Genomic DNA, 15,669 nt, shown 5'->3' on the forward strand with positions numbered 1-15,669 from the left:
TCACCTCACCTCGTGAGCGCCGCTTTGTCGTGCTGGGTGCTGGGTTGAGAAGGGAAAGAGATTTCCTTCCTCGGGGCTGAAATCTAAGGGTGGCGCTGGGAAAGATGGCCTCCCTTTTCTTGCCCGCAGCTGGAAAGAAACCTGTGAACAGAGGCGCCCCGGGGAGTTGGTCCGAGAAGAGGTGGCATTAAAATGCTATAGGGCTTTTCCGGGGAGGGAAGCAGGCAGCCTCATTAAACTTACCTTTAGAATCCTTTGGCTTTCGGACGAAGATCTTTAAAGGCCATAAAACATATTAAAATGTGTGAATGTGTGGGTGTTCAAATAATTATCCGCTAAAACTTATTAGAATCAGGCATTTAAGTTTGCTTAGTCCTAACATGCCTGTTCAGGGTTGAATGTTCAGCACAAATTCAGTGAATATGCAGGATAAATAGCAATTGGATAACTTTTAAGTGAAATTTTGTTTATCCCAAATTGGTGGGGCAAATGTAGAATTTCAGCTGCTTTTTAAATTACAGCTAGTAGTGACCACAATTGGCTAGTGAGAATTGCAAGGGGTCCTCTTCCCTGGTTTCATTTCTATATGTGAAAATCAGACCCACCTAAGGAGTAGAAAAACACTCTTTTACTCTGTGGTGGTTCTTATTCACAAAATTTAACTCCTCTCCTACTGATCTCCCTAAATAAAATAATGGCATAAATAAATATCTGGTTGTCATATTTATTTTATTTTAAAAGAATAAAGCAATTAGAATTCCAGCAAATAGAGATTCCCGTTTGGAAGCAGTCAATAATATCGTTCCACGTAGGTTCCTTTAAAAGTGATTTGCCTTAATCCTTTGATCAAATAGTTGGGGAAGGACCCTGAGGAGAAATGTCTGGGTGTGAGATATATTTTTAAACCAAACTTTTGGACAGGATATTTTGGATTTCTTTCTAGTATTCTACTTTTAAAAAAGGTCTTCCAATTTCATACAAAACATTAGTATTTAGTCCACAACATTTACCACCACCTACCTATCTGCTTCACCTGTGTGAAAGCCTCACCGTTTGGGTTTCCTAGGGAGAGAATTAGCACAAGGCCTCCCACCCTGACTTGGTTAGCCCAGGGTAAATAGAAGGTAAAATGTGTCTAGTATATTGGCTAATAATATAATTCCTTTTGGGTTTAGCCACAAAAAACGAGGACACTGCGTAAGAATATAGCAAGTCCCTGGGTTGAACAGAACTTTAATGGGATGGTTGAAAGAGAAGGTATCACTTCATTATACCTTTTCAGATAACATCTTTTTTTAAAAAAAGTAGGAGCCGCAAAGTCATCCCATATATCCATTTAGTTGGAAGTTAGGTGTTTCATTTTAATATAGCTTGGGGACCTTGTGTTGTGGGAAATGATTGATAATTTAATTAAACTAATATTAAGCAATGAGTTGGAAGATATTTTGGGCCTTAACTGGCCATTTCTATAATCGTAATTTCATTTAATGGCAAATATATTTTGGACAGTTGAGATCTCTAAGGAGCTGGACCCTTTTTTTGCTTCTCATAGTGACGTATTTTACTTTCTTTCTTAAAGAGATAGCATTTATTCCACCACCTTTAAACTGTAGTTAGCAAGACCTACTGTAAAAAGAAAAGGGGGGAAAAGATGGCTGCCTGTATCTCAAATGCCACATACATGCTAACATACGTGCCAAAAGACAAGTCACAAACAGCTGGGACCCTTGCGGAGCTGCCAAACACTTGGCGACTGCCTTCCACCATCTCACACCAGGCTCCTCGAAATGGGTTTTGTCAAATGGACCTTTATTGGGTGAGGGTGGAGGAGAGAGATGGCTGTCACATAGCGCCAGGCATTAAGCAAGGCAAGGATAAATGTGCAGGGCTAGGCGACTGGTTTTTCTTTAAAGGGTCCAATATTTTAACTTCTACAAAGTACTGGCTGTTGGATCAGGCCGGAGACCCATCTGGTCCAGCAATCCTGGTCTTCCAGAAGCCAACCCAATGGTTCTGGGAAGCCCAGTAGAAGGACCTGAGCTCGCTTGCAACAGCTGCGATTCCCAACAGCTGGTATAATATACCTACAGTCGTACTGCCTTGATTGCCAAGTAATGGCTTTTTTAAAAATCTCGTAATAACCCCGACCGGAATTTAAATAAAGGGGCGGGACACCTTTAAAAAAATTAAATTAAATCAAAAACCGAATCGCTCGGGTTCTTTTCACATGCAATCCTAGAACGCCGCCCCCGCCCCTGCCCCCTGTTGAGAACAATGGAGCAAGCCCAAAGCGCCCTGATAAGATAGAAACTTTTGAAAACTGGCTTTATTATAGTTTTTCTCAACGCTTAGCATCGATGTTCTCCTGGCGAGGTGTGAAAAAATAGCTTAAAGGGAGAGACGGAGATATCTGTCCGCCACCAATTTCTCCACCCTCCCCTTGCTCTTGAGGGAGAGAAAATGTGCTCATTGTATTAAACCACAATAGGCTGCGCAATTGCTGCCGTTGATTTTTCTCCTGCAGACAAAAAACCCGGGATCGTCTCCCCGGGCATTTCTTTGCAAAACCCAAGTTAACCTAATCAAGGGCGTACTTGGCTGTAAGATTGTGCCTTCAAACGGCTGGGAATGATTGAATCAGTTTCAAGGTTGGGCGCCCCAAAGCCCGTTGCTCTATTATCCCTTCGATTTGACTAGGAACCGGTTTTATTTGACTTGGCAAAAAAAAAGGGAGGGGGGAGTGGGAGGGGAAGAAGAGAGGACTGTGTGTCTTAAATTAGTTCATCTGCATCTAGGGGACGTGTCTCTGCAAAATACAAAAACTCAGGCTGCTCGCTGGTTAAAGTTCAGTGAGTGCTTTTTAGCCCATTGATTGATTGGGTAACCTTTTAAAACAAACATTGGTTTCTCAATACCGCATTGTTGTAAAAAAAAAAAAGGCATCCAGGATGATTTTCCAAAATCAATTAGGAGAACTCTGAATGAAATTAAGCATCTTTTTTTTTACTAAATAATGCAGAAGAAACAAATATTGCATTTTTGAAAAATAATTTATTTAAATTCCTGAATTCAATACTATGATAAAATCAGAATGGAAAGCTCTGGTGTTGAAAAATAAGTGTTTAAAGATTAATATATTAACCATTGGTGCTGAATCATTTCAGAAGAAACCCCCACAACTCATCCCAAATTTGTGTCACTAAATTGAAAGCAGGGTATACTCATTTTTTATATAAAAAACTTTAAATATTTGTTTCACTCCTTTTTTTGAATGAAACAAATATTTAAAGAGAGTTGATTTTTTAAAAAACCAAGTGTACCATACTTATAGTTTATTTTAGTGACACAAAGCTTTTTACTACTCTAAATTAAAACTAGTTCATTGCCACACAGTAAAAATGCTTCCCACCTGTCTATACCCAACTCAGTCTTAACTGTGTGGGACTTTACTGTATCCATGATGTGATATCTAGAAAGATGTTGCTTTTTCACAAAATCAGAGTTCTCTTTAGAGTCCCTAAAAGCCTTTGTTCCAGTTCTAAATAGACTTAATGTATTTAGAAATGAATTCAACAGGGGGAACCTTACTGCGGAGTTACTGTGTAACTGTTCTCAGAACATTTGAGGAAGTAGGCTGTTGCCTTAGAAAACTCGCTGCAAGCAGTTACATTCTGATCCTTCCTACAATGATTCCAATACCAAGGCCAAGTATTGGGCTCTGCATATGCTACCTTTGTAACTGGTGCAGAACAATAGTTGCAGGCAAGATATTATCAGTAAGGGTCCCTGGATCTAATCTTAACTGAGCCATGGAGTCACTGGGTGGTCTTGCACGAATTACTGTCTCTCACTTAACCTCTTCTACTCCTTGGTCAGTAATATTGACACAGTAGTAACCTACCTAACTCGTGTCCTTGGGGAAATGTGTAAATGTTGCTTAGCCAGTATTGATGGTAAAAAATAAAGATTGTCCCAAGTTCTGTTGGACAAGTTACATTTTGATGCTTATGATTGGGGAGGGGGGAGATTTGATAGCCACCCTCTGATACAGATTGAGGGAGTCCTCATTGTTTGTGTGTAAAACACTGTAGGAGGGGAGCCTTTGGATCACAGCCAATACATGCATCCAATGTACATTGACTAAAGCTATAAGGCCCATTAATCTAAATGGTACTTATAATGCAATCCTATACTTGTATGTTCAGCCCCACAGAGTTCAGCAGGACAATATAAAGTAATTGGGGACGTGGAGGGATGCAAGGGACAGATTTGCTTCTGGGGCCCCAACGCCATTGGTGGTTGGGGCCAGAGGCAAAAGCAGGTAGAGCAATGGCTGTAGTTGTGACCTTTGTTACTTTCTACACATTTGGTGCCCCTGGAGTATACGGTTGCAACCTCACTTACGTAGAAACATGCATAAGATTGCAGCGCACGGCTGCAATCCTGCACACACTCACCTTCAAGTGGTTTCAAGGAGAACTGCTGTATAGGACCGTTCATTCGTTGAAATACTTCTATATAGAGTACTCAGAGCTCCATTGGAGGGACACTAAATCACAACAATTTCTACCACTGTCACTATCCTTGCAGAGTCTGGGAATAAGATGTACTTTGCTTTTCCTGCGCACAGTTTATTTTGGAAACTGTCACTAATAAACAAGTACACTGGGAAATTCTTTGTGTAAAGTAAAACTGAATAAAACAGAACGTACGTCTGAACCTTGTCCACTCACTTCTCAAGGAGAGTGAGTTGGGGGACTGTATTGCCATCCAGCCTAGGCATACAGCTGATGCAGACCAAATTTATATTGCAATGCACATGTCAGTGCTTTTAACCTGCATAAGCTCTGTGCAAAGAAATTTGCTTCCACACACCTTGCTGGATCAATATGTTTATGTAGATTTCCTATATGTTTTACAGTAAATTTCCTGTAATATTTTTTTTAAAATTGCTTCCTAAATTTCTCATGAAAGTTCTTAATAGGGTAGAAAGTTCTATAGGAGCTGAAAGGCTCCTGTCTCCTCCTCTCCCAGTTTTGGAACAGCTTCTAGTCAATGTAGCAAACACTTGAGTGACTAAGGTAGACTAAATGGGCCAACTCAGTGCCAGGCAGTTTCCTCTGTTACTAAATTGTGCAGGACAAGGGCCAGAATTTTGTCGGTGGGTGTTGGGGGATTGTGTTGTTGTGTTAAACTTTTGTGTATACACACATTTCTTGTGCAAGTCGGCATTCTGTAAATTGTTCTTGCAAGAAAATTAATTTTAGATCAATATTTTTAAAACTTCAGCTATGTCTACAAAGACACTGTTCTGAAAAATGGATTGAAATAGTTTAATATAGTTTATTGACTGTTAGTGCTAAATAAGCACAGCTCTCTTTGGAATCTAGGTTATGTCCATAAGCATACCTGCTTGCATGCTAAACACCATGTTAGCCTGCTTAGATGGGACATACCAGCCTTGATTTTTAAGCCATCTATCAAGCAAGTGAACACAATAAACAGTACTGCACCTTGCAATGACAGCTACAAACATAATGCATATTAATATAGATTCCAGCTTGGGGGCGTTGAAAGAATGAGGATCTCACAACTAATTAGCTGAAATAATTAATATTAAATTAAGTGCAACCATGAGAGATGCATAAATTGTTACCCGAAATCTGTCCATAGAGTAGATTTTTGATCTGGATTTTAATCATTATGCTAAATCATTGCTAGTTTACGAAATCCAGAATTCTAACATACATTTTAAGAAAACAAATAAGCACAACATTAATCTGGTTTTTTAATGGGAATAAAGTAAAGAGTGCATTAATTTAAATTTTATAAATGGCTAAATTATTTTTGTGCTGCTAAGCAAGATACATGGAAGCAGACTCCACTAAAACCCATGAGGCTTGTTTCCAAATAAACTTTTTAGTATACATTTATTTTTGACAGCAGTTTCTCACTATTTAAAACCTCAATTTTAATGGATAAACGTAACCTACGGCATTGAATATTATGGGTGGAACTTGGAACCATACTTAACTGCAGCAGACTACTGAAATGTCCTAAAATCTCCCATGTCTGTGTAAAGTGAGTGGTCTACCTGACAAATTTGTTGTGAGGACAACCAGATAAAGATCTGCAGCATTTATAATTTTTTTAAATGATTTTAAAATAATTTGTTATTTATAAAACCTTTTTTTATTATAGAAGAGGAGGAGAGGGGCGTCTTATTGTCTCGTGTAAACTCGTTTTCTTCAGGATAAGACACAGCGTGTGTGTGTGTTGTTTTTTGCATGGGGAGTGATCTCACTGTTTGACTCCAGTGTCCTTGAAGCCGTGGCACGTGAGTCTTGTAGTGCAGAGAGGAATAGATTTTTCCAGGAGCTATTCAAAAACTACAGGCTGACGTTGCACCAGGAATGAGTCCTGGCCTGCTGCGATTTTGCCTGTTGCATTTCTGCTCCTTTCCAAAGACAAGATCTTTGAGGAAAGGGGGGAGGGGGGTGGTGTCTCTCGCCCCACCAGGATTTCGACTCCCCCATTCTTGTCGTTAAACACGAATCGCAAAGACTCCTTTGACATTTACGAGGTCCCTTTCACTTTCTTGCGTGCCCAAGAGCAGAAACCTAGAGCTGCAAAGCAGGTAAAGGACAGGAGAGGCCGTTGAAACTGTTTCAAGCTATTTGCGCAGGGAGCTCAATGGGAGGAAAGTTACTTCCAGGCTTGCAGTTGTGCCCATTTTCCAGCGGCTTCTCCTAAGGCAATGATCCGGTGACTTTCAACAGTAATCAATTATTTCCCAGTAGGAAAAAGCAGGAACAGCATTTCTCTAGTTCCTCTTGGTAGCAGGGAGATTTTATATGTGGGGGTCGGGTTCTGCTTTCTGGAAACCCCTTTGAGAATTAACCATGGATTCCCAGAAAGACTGAAAAACTGGGATGTTGTTTCTTGAGGGCGGGAGGGAGAGGGATCATATATTCTCTAGATACGGACTTATCTTGCGGTGACTGAACTTTTGTGATAAAATCAGGCTGTGATCAGCAGCAGACATACTTGGCGGGTGCCTAGGGACACTCAGAGGACGGCTTTCCCCCAAAGGTGCCATCAATTTACTTGAAATTACCCCTCCCCCCCAAAAAAATCTGGTGGCATCTTAAAAGGGATATCTATGCATATCTATTCACAAGGGAGTCCCATTTAATTCAATGGGGCTAACTCCCAGGAAAACGGATATTTGATTGTAACCTAAGAGGTGTTTTGGTTTTTTTAATGGCATGGACTTCTGTGATTATGAACTCCGGCTGGCAGATTGGTTTTAGCATTTTATTTTATTTTATTTTTGCGGTAACAAAGAAACGCGGCTAGCCCTCTGGAGTTGATCGTTCCAACTCCCTTCGCAATTCGCATCCACTTCGACCCCATCAATACCTCTCAACTCGCAGCTTAAGTCCAGTTCTGTCCTAGCTCTGTCCTCTGGTCAGAAAAATAGTCGGAAGCGGGCCGACCTTTGCACAGAGGCAAAACCTCCGATCTTTTTCAGAAGCTTCTCAGTATGTCGCCTGCCTGCGCTTTTCCACAGACCCCTTTTATTTCAGTTCCGCAGGTTTTAGGGGGGTTTTTTGGGGGGGAGGAGAACGTCCCCTGGGATTTGCCAGAAACCTTCAAGGTCCTCTCGAAGTCGAGGCCCGTCCCGTTCTCCAACGAAGTACATGGATATTTTTTTTGAGGGGGGGGGGACGACTTTAGGCTTTCGCAGCGACTTAATCGTCGCCCCGCCTATTGATTTAAATGGAGTTTCCTTCCCCTTTCCAAAGAAACTGCTTGGGGGGCTGAAGCCCCTTGCAACTTGGCCCCAAAGGCAAATAGTAGGGATTTCAAGGGAGCCTGGAGCAGCCTGATCCCAAGCATAATTAAATCACCGATTTCAGTAGCATTTTATTAGAATCAATAACCCGCATTTTTATATTAAAAATGCATGTTATGTTTTATTGCACTTGCACATTTATGTTGGACACCGCCTTGATATTTCACGAGGCGGTCTATAAAGGTTTCTATTAATCCATCAATAAAGGCACGCTCTCCTTGAGGGGGAAGCTGCACTCCCGTGCAAATTACTCCAACTATGTACCCAATTTTGACAATAAATTCCAGCGCGTTCAAGGGGCTCCCCATTAAGTGCGTGTATTCTGAGGCTCACTTACGCGGCATTAAGAACCGCTGAACTCGGAGGGACTGACTTTGCGCAAGTAAGCTTGCCCAAGATCGGGCTGCATGCGGATCCCTGGAAATGAAAAACAAAAACCCTTGTATCTATAGATCTACAGAGAAATGCGCTGGGGAAATTGCGGCTTTTAAAATCGCGACAGGGAATTCCCAGCCCTCGACTTAGGGTCGGGAACACGTTGTCCTCCGTTATAAGCCACGCCATTTTTTGGCTTGGATTTCAAGGAAATCCGGAGCGATCGCAGAAATTGAGTTATTAATGTTCCAGGTCGCGATCCCAGCAAGGGACCCTCCGTCTAGATAAGCGGTAAAAACCAAGGAGCGCGCGCGAATTGCGAAGTGACTCCGATTTAAATCTCTTCAGAGAGGAGAAGGGACAGGGACAAATTAAAATAAAAGGGTGCTTAAGGCGGCGATCCTAAACGCACTTATTCTAGACTTCGCCCCCTGGAGCAAGTGCAGATTGACTTCTGAGTCAAGGCACCACTCCGAAGCATTGCACCGCAAATGCACCGTGTTCCTGGGCGAGTCCTGTGGTTTCCCCATTTGGGTCTCCATCCTTACTCGGAAGGAAGCCTATCTGAAATTGCCAAGGCTTACTTAGCATTTTGCGCAGCGTTTGCTGTGAGAACAGCGCAAAAAGTTGCTGAAGCCAGAAAGCATCGCAAAAAACAAAGGCAGAAACTAATTTTGCTGGATTTTGGGTGATCTCTTTCCTGAACCCGCTGCCGCGAGCCGATCCCCGCAGAGGGGAGGGAGACATGCGAGCCATTCAAAGCAGTCACGTCGGAAGACGAGATAGTAGCTGGGGAAGAACCGCAAAGGACTGGGGGGGGGGGGGAGGGCACGACCTCCTTCCTGCCTGCGGTTCTCCTCGCCTCCAAGGCTGCTGGCTCGAGTTTTCCAGGGAACACCCAGATTCAGCAAATGCTGAACTTGCCTCCCATTTCTTGACCAGAGCGCCTGACTTGGGTGGGAGAGAAGGAGGAAGGGGATTGCAGCATTGCGAAAGAGATACCTGACCTTCCCTCCGGCTGCTGTGGTGACACTCATGACTGCAATCCTCTCTAAATTGGAATTTATTTTTTTTAAGCCCCAATTGAAAGGATCATGTTTTTACAATTTGCTGCGAAGTAAAGGCAGGCTTATTGTTTCTGAATGCAAGCCGGAGAAGTAGGGCGGTAGGATCCATTTACTACTTTCATTATTGAACAGTACCGAGGACAGGCAAGATCAAGATGGGAGAATACTCTGCAAATTTAGTGTCCAAGTAGATGGTTGATGGGAATGGGAAGAAATGGGAGCCGGTTACATCTCGGCTGGCAGGACTGTTCTCTTGCAGACAGACCTCTATGTCCCCAACCTAAAACAGCCTCTCAGTAGTTCCAGGCGCAGGAACCAGACCCAACAACAAGGCCAGATAGAGGGCCACTCTCTCCCCGTCCCTACTCTGGCAACACAACATCAGGAGTTCATTGATCTGCTCATCTTGCAAAGCGATATACACCACCATCTCTCTCCCCTCCCCACTTCCATCTAAGGCAAACAGGCCAGTCTCTGTGTGAAGGAATAGGGAGATACAAATGTTGACACCAGCAATGGCAATATATAAACCAAGAAGAGAACATTATGGTCTGCCGGGACTCTCTTGTCACTGATATTAAGGTGGCTGTAAAGGAATGTCAAAGGGAGGCCCCATAGGGAAACGTGATTCACACCTTAAGTTCAGCTCTGCTCCTTTGGGTCTGATCAAGCCCCAAATGATCACATTTAGACTCCTTGGGGACTTGCAATTCAGTTTCAACCTGGAGCCTCCCTTTAAAATCACCAGCATTTGATTGTTTCTGCTTCTTATTTATTACCCCCTTTTCCCTGACAGGAGATTCAAGATGGCTTACATAGAAAAATGAGAACAGCTAAAACCAGAAAAAACCCAATTGTTTCTTCAACGCTTGGTGCTAAGTTTTTAAAGGGTCGCTGAGTTTATTCTGCATACATCCGAGCTAAGAAGGTCCGGGTGGGGGTTTGTGTGGCTGCATATGTACACCACTTTGGGTTCTATAATGGAAGAAAAATGGGGTGTGTATGTGTAACCTCTGTGTGTGTGTGTGTGTGTATATATATATATATATATATATATATATATATATATATATACCTGCAACTGAGAATTGTAGTACTGTACATGGATATGAAAAAGATTCACATCCATTTAAGTTTGTGCCACTATAAAATTGCTAGTTTTTAAAATGCCGCAAGAAGTCTCTGTTTTTGCTGTCAGAAATGACTCTGGGAACTACTTTGGAAAGTGTGGTGCCTTGGGGTTTTAGTGTCAGACTTAGACTGGGGGGTGGGGAGAGAGATCTGGGTTCAAATCCCCTCCCATGAAGCTTTATTTGGTTGATCTCAAACCATTCACTACCTCTTACACTAACCTCCTTCACAGGGTTGTTGTGATTGTAAAATGAGCAGGGGGAATAGCTATCTACACGTTGCACCTTGGAGAAAAGCTGTTATAAATATTATTAAAGACATTTAATTTGCTGAACTTCATTCAGGGGGGGAGGGGAAGCTCTACTGGTTTTAGGCTTCTGAGCAGAATCTGATCCTAACCACTTTACTCAGAAGTTGATTTTATTCTCTTAGCTCAGCGAGCTTGCAGCCAGACAGCATATGTGTTTTTACTTTTAAGTAAGTCCTGCTATGTTCATTGGTGCTAACTCCCAGGTAAACTTGAATAGGATGACTGCAGCTTCTAAATGTATCTAATGTGCACTTTGAATCCTTCTGTGAAAATATGGATTGATTGGGGGGCTGCAGGGCCCCACTTGGAAATTTAGTGTGGCTTTTTTCACTTTGCTGTTTTGACTGTGATGCTAATCCATGGGGTGCGCTCCTTGGCCACTGGATGTGATGGGACTAGCCACTCTATGTCTTTGGGGAGGGAGAGCAATCCAGCTGATTTCTTTTTCGAGGGTGGAGAGGGGCAAGATAACTCCAAAGCAGTCAGCTGAGACTCTGCATGACTTCCAAGCTAACCCAGCCTCTTTGCCCCTCTCCCTACAGAGCTTCTGGAGGATCTCTCTGAGAGCCGGGAATGTGTCAACTGTGGCTCCTACCAGACCCCCCTGTGGAGAAGGGATGGAACTGGTAACTATCTCTGCAATGCTTGTGGGCTGTACACCAAAATGAATGGACTTAGCAGGCCTCTCATCAAGCCTCATAAGAGAGTGGTGAGTATCAGTGAGGTGGGTGAAAGACTGAAGGGTCTTCTTCCTGTCTCCACCCGGATCCATGAATTCATTTACCCTCTCCCCCTCCGGCTTAAACATTGTGTTCCAATATTTTTCTATTGCAAAACAAGCTGCTTGAAATCAATAGCCCTGTGCAGACCCACGGTATCAGAACCACAACTTCTTGCTTCATTTTAAGAGCTACTTGCTATGTGGAAGGTTCGCAGTGACAAACAGATGGCAATTAAAATCCGAAAAATCTAAAAGCAGTTACACAGTTAAAAACGTTCTGAAAGAAGTTGTGCTTTAAACTTTTGCACTGCAAACAAACGTCTTACAAAAATCAAAGGCTTGGGTGTTGGATTTTTGTCCAGTTCTGCCATTCATTGAAACGCGACCTAAATTAGGCTGTTTTATAGAAGTAGCCAACCTGAACTTGGATTTAGCAATGAAATGAAATGATTGAAAAACGGCACTCACAGGCGGTGCAATCACACATACATTCTTTTAAATTTTAACTCAGTGAGTTTTATTTCTGGGGGAGATATATGCAGTAAGATGTACTACAAATCTTAAATGCATGGAGCAAGTTCCAAAAGCGTATGTGGACTTTAGACATGTTTTTCTCAACATTACCCTGCAACTGAGGCCAGTCGTTTAGCGAAAAAATGAAGGAATCCTCACTAACCATATAGTGAGATTAAGGCTGGGATGTAATTAAATATTGCCAGTGCTAGGAAATTATTGGAGCTGCTTGAATCCAATCTTCATTTCTCAGGATTTAATTATTATCCTAATTGAGGATGGGGAATAGCCTAATTGTAGTTTTGGCATATAGACAGTTGTTATCTGTTTGGTTCTGGTAAAAGGACCAAAAGGACCTGGTTACCTTAAGCATTTTTTGCCAGATCATACGGACTATGAGCATGTCCTGTGTTTCAGAAACAAAATTGTGATCCTCACCACTGTCTAATAAGCCTTGAGATTTTTAGGGCTGGATTTTCAGGAATTCAAAGTATGTCAGTGCGCACTAGGAGTAGAAACCACTAATTCTCCAGAATTAAGCAATTCATAAAATATGTTCCCCAAACATTCCTGACAAGTTTCTACTTTGTCATCATTTAAGTTTGACCCAGGAAACAAATATATCCCAAATGCTGCCATTCTTTATTGAGATATTATAGCACAATAAAAGCAATTCAGGAGTAAGATATTCTGCAGAAGTGATTTTTCACTCCATGAGAATGGCTGGTAAATAATAATCACTGTAAGGTTAATGAGCTGAGGTGTTGGGAAGTAAGGGAGTCTAGGATTCTCTGTTGCTTTCAATCAATCAATCAATCAATCAATTTTTCACTTTCCTCCATGGAAGTATGGGGGGGGGAATTAATGGAAAAACTCCTTTAATTGCCTTCTACCTGAGTTCATCCTGCTACTCCATCCCACAAAATTTCTCTCACCCATGAGGGTGAGACTTGGCCCAGAATTGACCTCTGGGCAGAGGGACTAGTACACTAAAGCCTCACTCCCTCTTTGATGTGACCATTTTGGGGGAGGCTTTGGGCTAAGAGGCCACTTTCCACCTTTCACCCTCACCTCTCCTAGTTCAGGGCTAGTTTCTGCTGCTTGGGGGTGTTTCTTGGTGTCAGAAGGAAGTATGCATGTGTCACTTATGGTCAGAGCCAAATCTGAAGGCTGCTGGGGGGGTCATTTCCAAGCACAAACCCTGCCAGAATTTTTCTTGAAAGGCTGAAGGTTCTGACTCTGTCGTCTTTTCTCTTTGGGGCTCTCAGTGTCTAATTTATGCACACACCTTACCACCCCTCAATCTCTCTCTCTTACTATCTCTCTCCCTGGTTAATAAAAGCCAATAAACTGAGTGAATCAAATGACTGAAGTGATTGATTGATTGATTGATTGATTGATTGATTGAATTAGCAGAAGTTTTATACTGCTTGATTGTAATAAAACACCCGAGTAGGTTACAAAACAAAATGTTGCTGTGATCAGTAAAATTCTGTTCACGGCACATATTTAAACACATTCAAAAGATAGTTAAAATCAACAATAAGCCCCAAAGACATATGTTTTAATTTCATTTTCTACATTTCCTGGTAGACTTGCCTAAACAAAAATGTTTTAAGCAGGCACTGTAAAGAGTTTAAGGAGGGCCCCTGCCTGATGTCCGTAGGAAGGGAGTTCCAAAGTGTTTAAGGACCAGACACGGCTCATCTGGAGCCAGACTTTTGTGAGGGAGGGAGGAGGGAAGTGTGTGTGCACAGCACAGCTTGTTCTGTCCTCCCCAAGCAAGACAGCCGCCCTCATGTACACTATCCTTGCTTCATGTTGAAGTAAGATTCTCCTGTCAGTTCCATTGGCCTTTGTGTAGGGAGCTCCATCTTGTTGTCTCAAACAGCAAAATGCATGCCCTGGCTCTGCTTATAGCCAAGCTGATATTTAAAGAGGGTGTGAAAAATCCCATGTCACGGTCAGACTTTTTCTCTAGACACCTCCAACAGAGTAAGATGAGATGGGGGGGGGCTAGCAATGGTGTAGTCCAAAAATTCAGGGGGCTGTGTTACACTACAAACATATAAATGTACTCATGCTTCCCAGAGAGTATTAGGGCATAGCACAATAACCAGTTAATTAGAATCTGAGAACAGTGAACTCATAAGAGGGTATTGTAGCAGTTAGGATGTTGGCATTTGGCTGGGAGTGAGGTGATTTGGGTTCACACAAACCCTTTAGTCTGACGCCTAATGACCTGGAAGTAAAACCCGGTAAGCGTCAACAGAAGATCTTCACACAGTTGAAATGCAGCCTTTGACTTTTAAATAGAAATGCACATGTGTAAACTCACTAGGATGAACTAGGGACCCTATCAAAGCGAAAATTTCCAGCCTCTGAGGATTGCCCTCTTTCTCAGATGGCTTTTAAGGGTTATACAGTTACCCTGGATTGTAGACGGTGCCATTGTTTCACCAACTTCCACTCCACTCCACCTCAACTCATCCTACCACTAGGTAACAAAAGAGAGATCTTTGGGGTACAGTATTGGTATTCTCTTACCTGTCAGATGCTTTCCCTATGGAAGTTTACCTGGCATTAAAAAAACATTAAAAAAAATTCCCATAATTTGAAACCTCATTTAGCCAATGACTGTTTTACACTACACTATTATTATTTCCAGCTAGTTTTTGTATTTTCATGTTATTTTACATGAATGTTATGTAAATAGCCCAGAAAAATACATTTGGAAGGCAAGATTTTAAAAAAATATAGCTAACTAATAACCAACAGAAAGACTTTTCAAATTTTCCTCCCTTGCAACTAGAATATATTCATTCGCCTCCCATTTTTTTGAACTGCATTTCGTTTATGTTGTAATCCTGATTACCATAAATTTAATCAATGCTAATCTTATTTAGGCTGTGTTAAGATGACACAGTCTTTTCAAAGGCAAACAAACAAAACCGGCCAAGGTAGACAATGAGCTTTTAAAAGTCACACTTTCCTCACCTGATTACCATCTATTCAATGGTGCCCCCATGGACAAAGGGATTTTCAAAGTTAGTAACAGGAGGAGTTTTGTGACTGGTTATCTACCTAATTTCATCAAGTAGCGCATAATCTAATTAGGAGGAAGAAAGTCTTCCTGTGCCTCCCCAGTGCCCACATTACAGGAATAAAAAACACCTCTATTTATTCCAAATAAGTGAAAAGGAAACTTGAGTTATTTCATACATCTTATCTTTTATATATGGTCACATATTTTTTAAGAAAACATGACTATACTGTAGCTCATTTCATGGAAATAATTTGCACATTCCTTTTAATAGCTTCCAATATTATCTAATTTATATGAACTTTAATGATGTGCCCTACAACTGCCACCTCTAAATGATGATCATTGTTGAGAAACATTGGTCAATTTGCTCCTGAGCCATTGGAACAAATGAGAATCCTGGAACCATAAAAACTAGAAATATGCATTTTCCAGAATGAATGCTGAGAATCTAATATTATCCTTTGAATAACACAATTAGTAATAAAATCATTTTATGTAATAATCATAAAATTCTGTGCCCCCCACTGTTTCTTCTATCTGTTAAAAGTTGCTTAAGAATGCATTTTCGTTATAGAAGTGACAAAAGATAAAGAAACAGTAATATTCTAAACAGATTTTGACTATGGTTATTTGTTTTTTTATGTGTCA

General features: G+C 41.6%; 1 protein-coding gene across 4 annotated transcripts in view; it reads left to right on the forward strand.

Annotated features, from left to right (window-relative positions):
* Nucleotides 1-15,669, forward strand: part of GATA6 (GATA binding protein 6) — a 34,656-nt gene that overhangs the window by 4,134 nt on the left and 14,853 nt on the right. For all 4 annotated transcript variants that reach the window (XM_083622429.1, XM_083622430.1, XM_083622427.1 and 1 more), the window contains one exon: nucleotides 11,284-11,450. In XM_083622429.1, coding sequence (XP_083478555.1) covers nucleotides 11,284-11,450 — 167 coding nt within the window. The remainder of the gene's footprint in view (nucleotides 1-11,283; nucleotides 11,451-15,669) is intronic.

This window comes from Podarcis filfolensis (assembly GCF_964270895.1).
Source record: "Podarcis filfolensis genome assembly, chromosome: 7".
Taxonomy (NCBI): Eukaryota; Metazoa; Chordata; class Lepidosauria; order Squamata; family Lacertidae; genus Podarcis; species Podarcis filfolensis.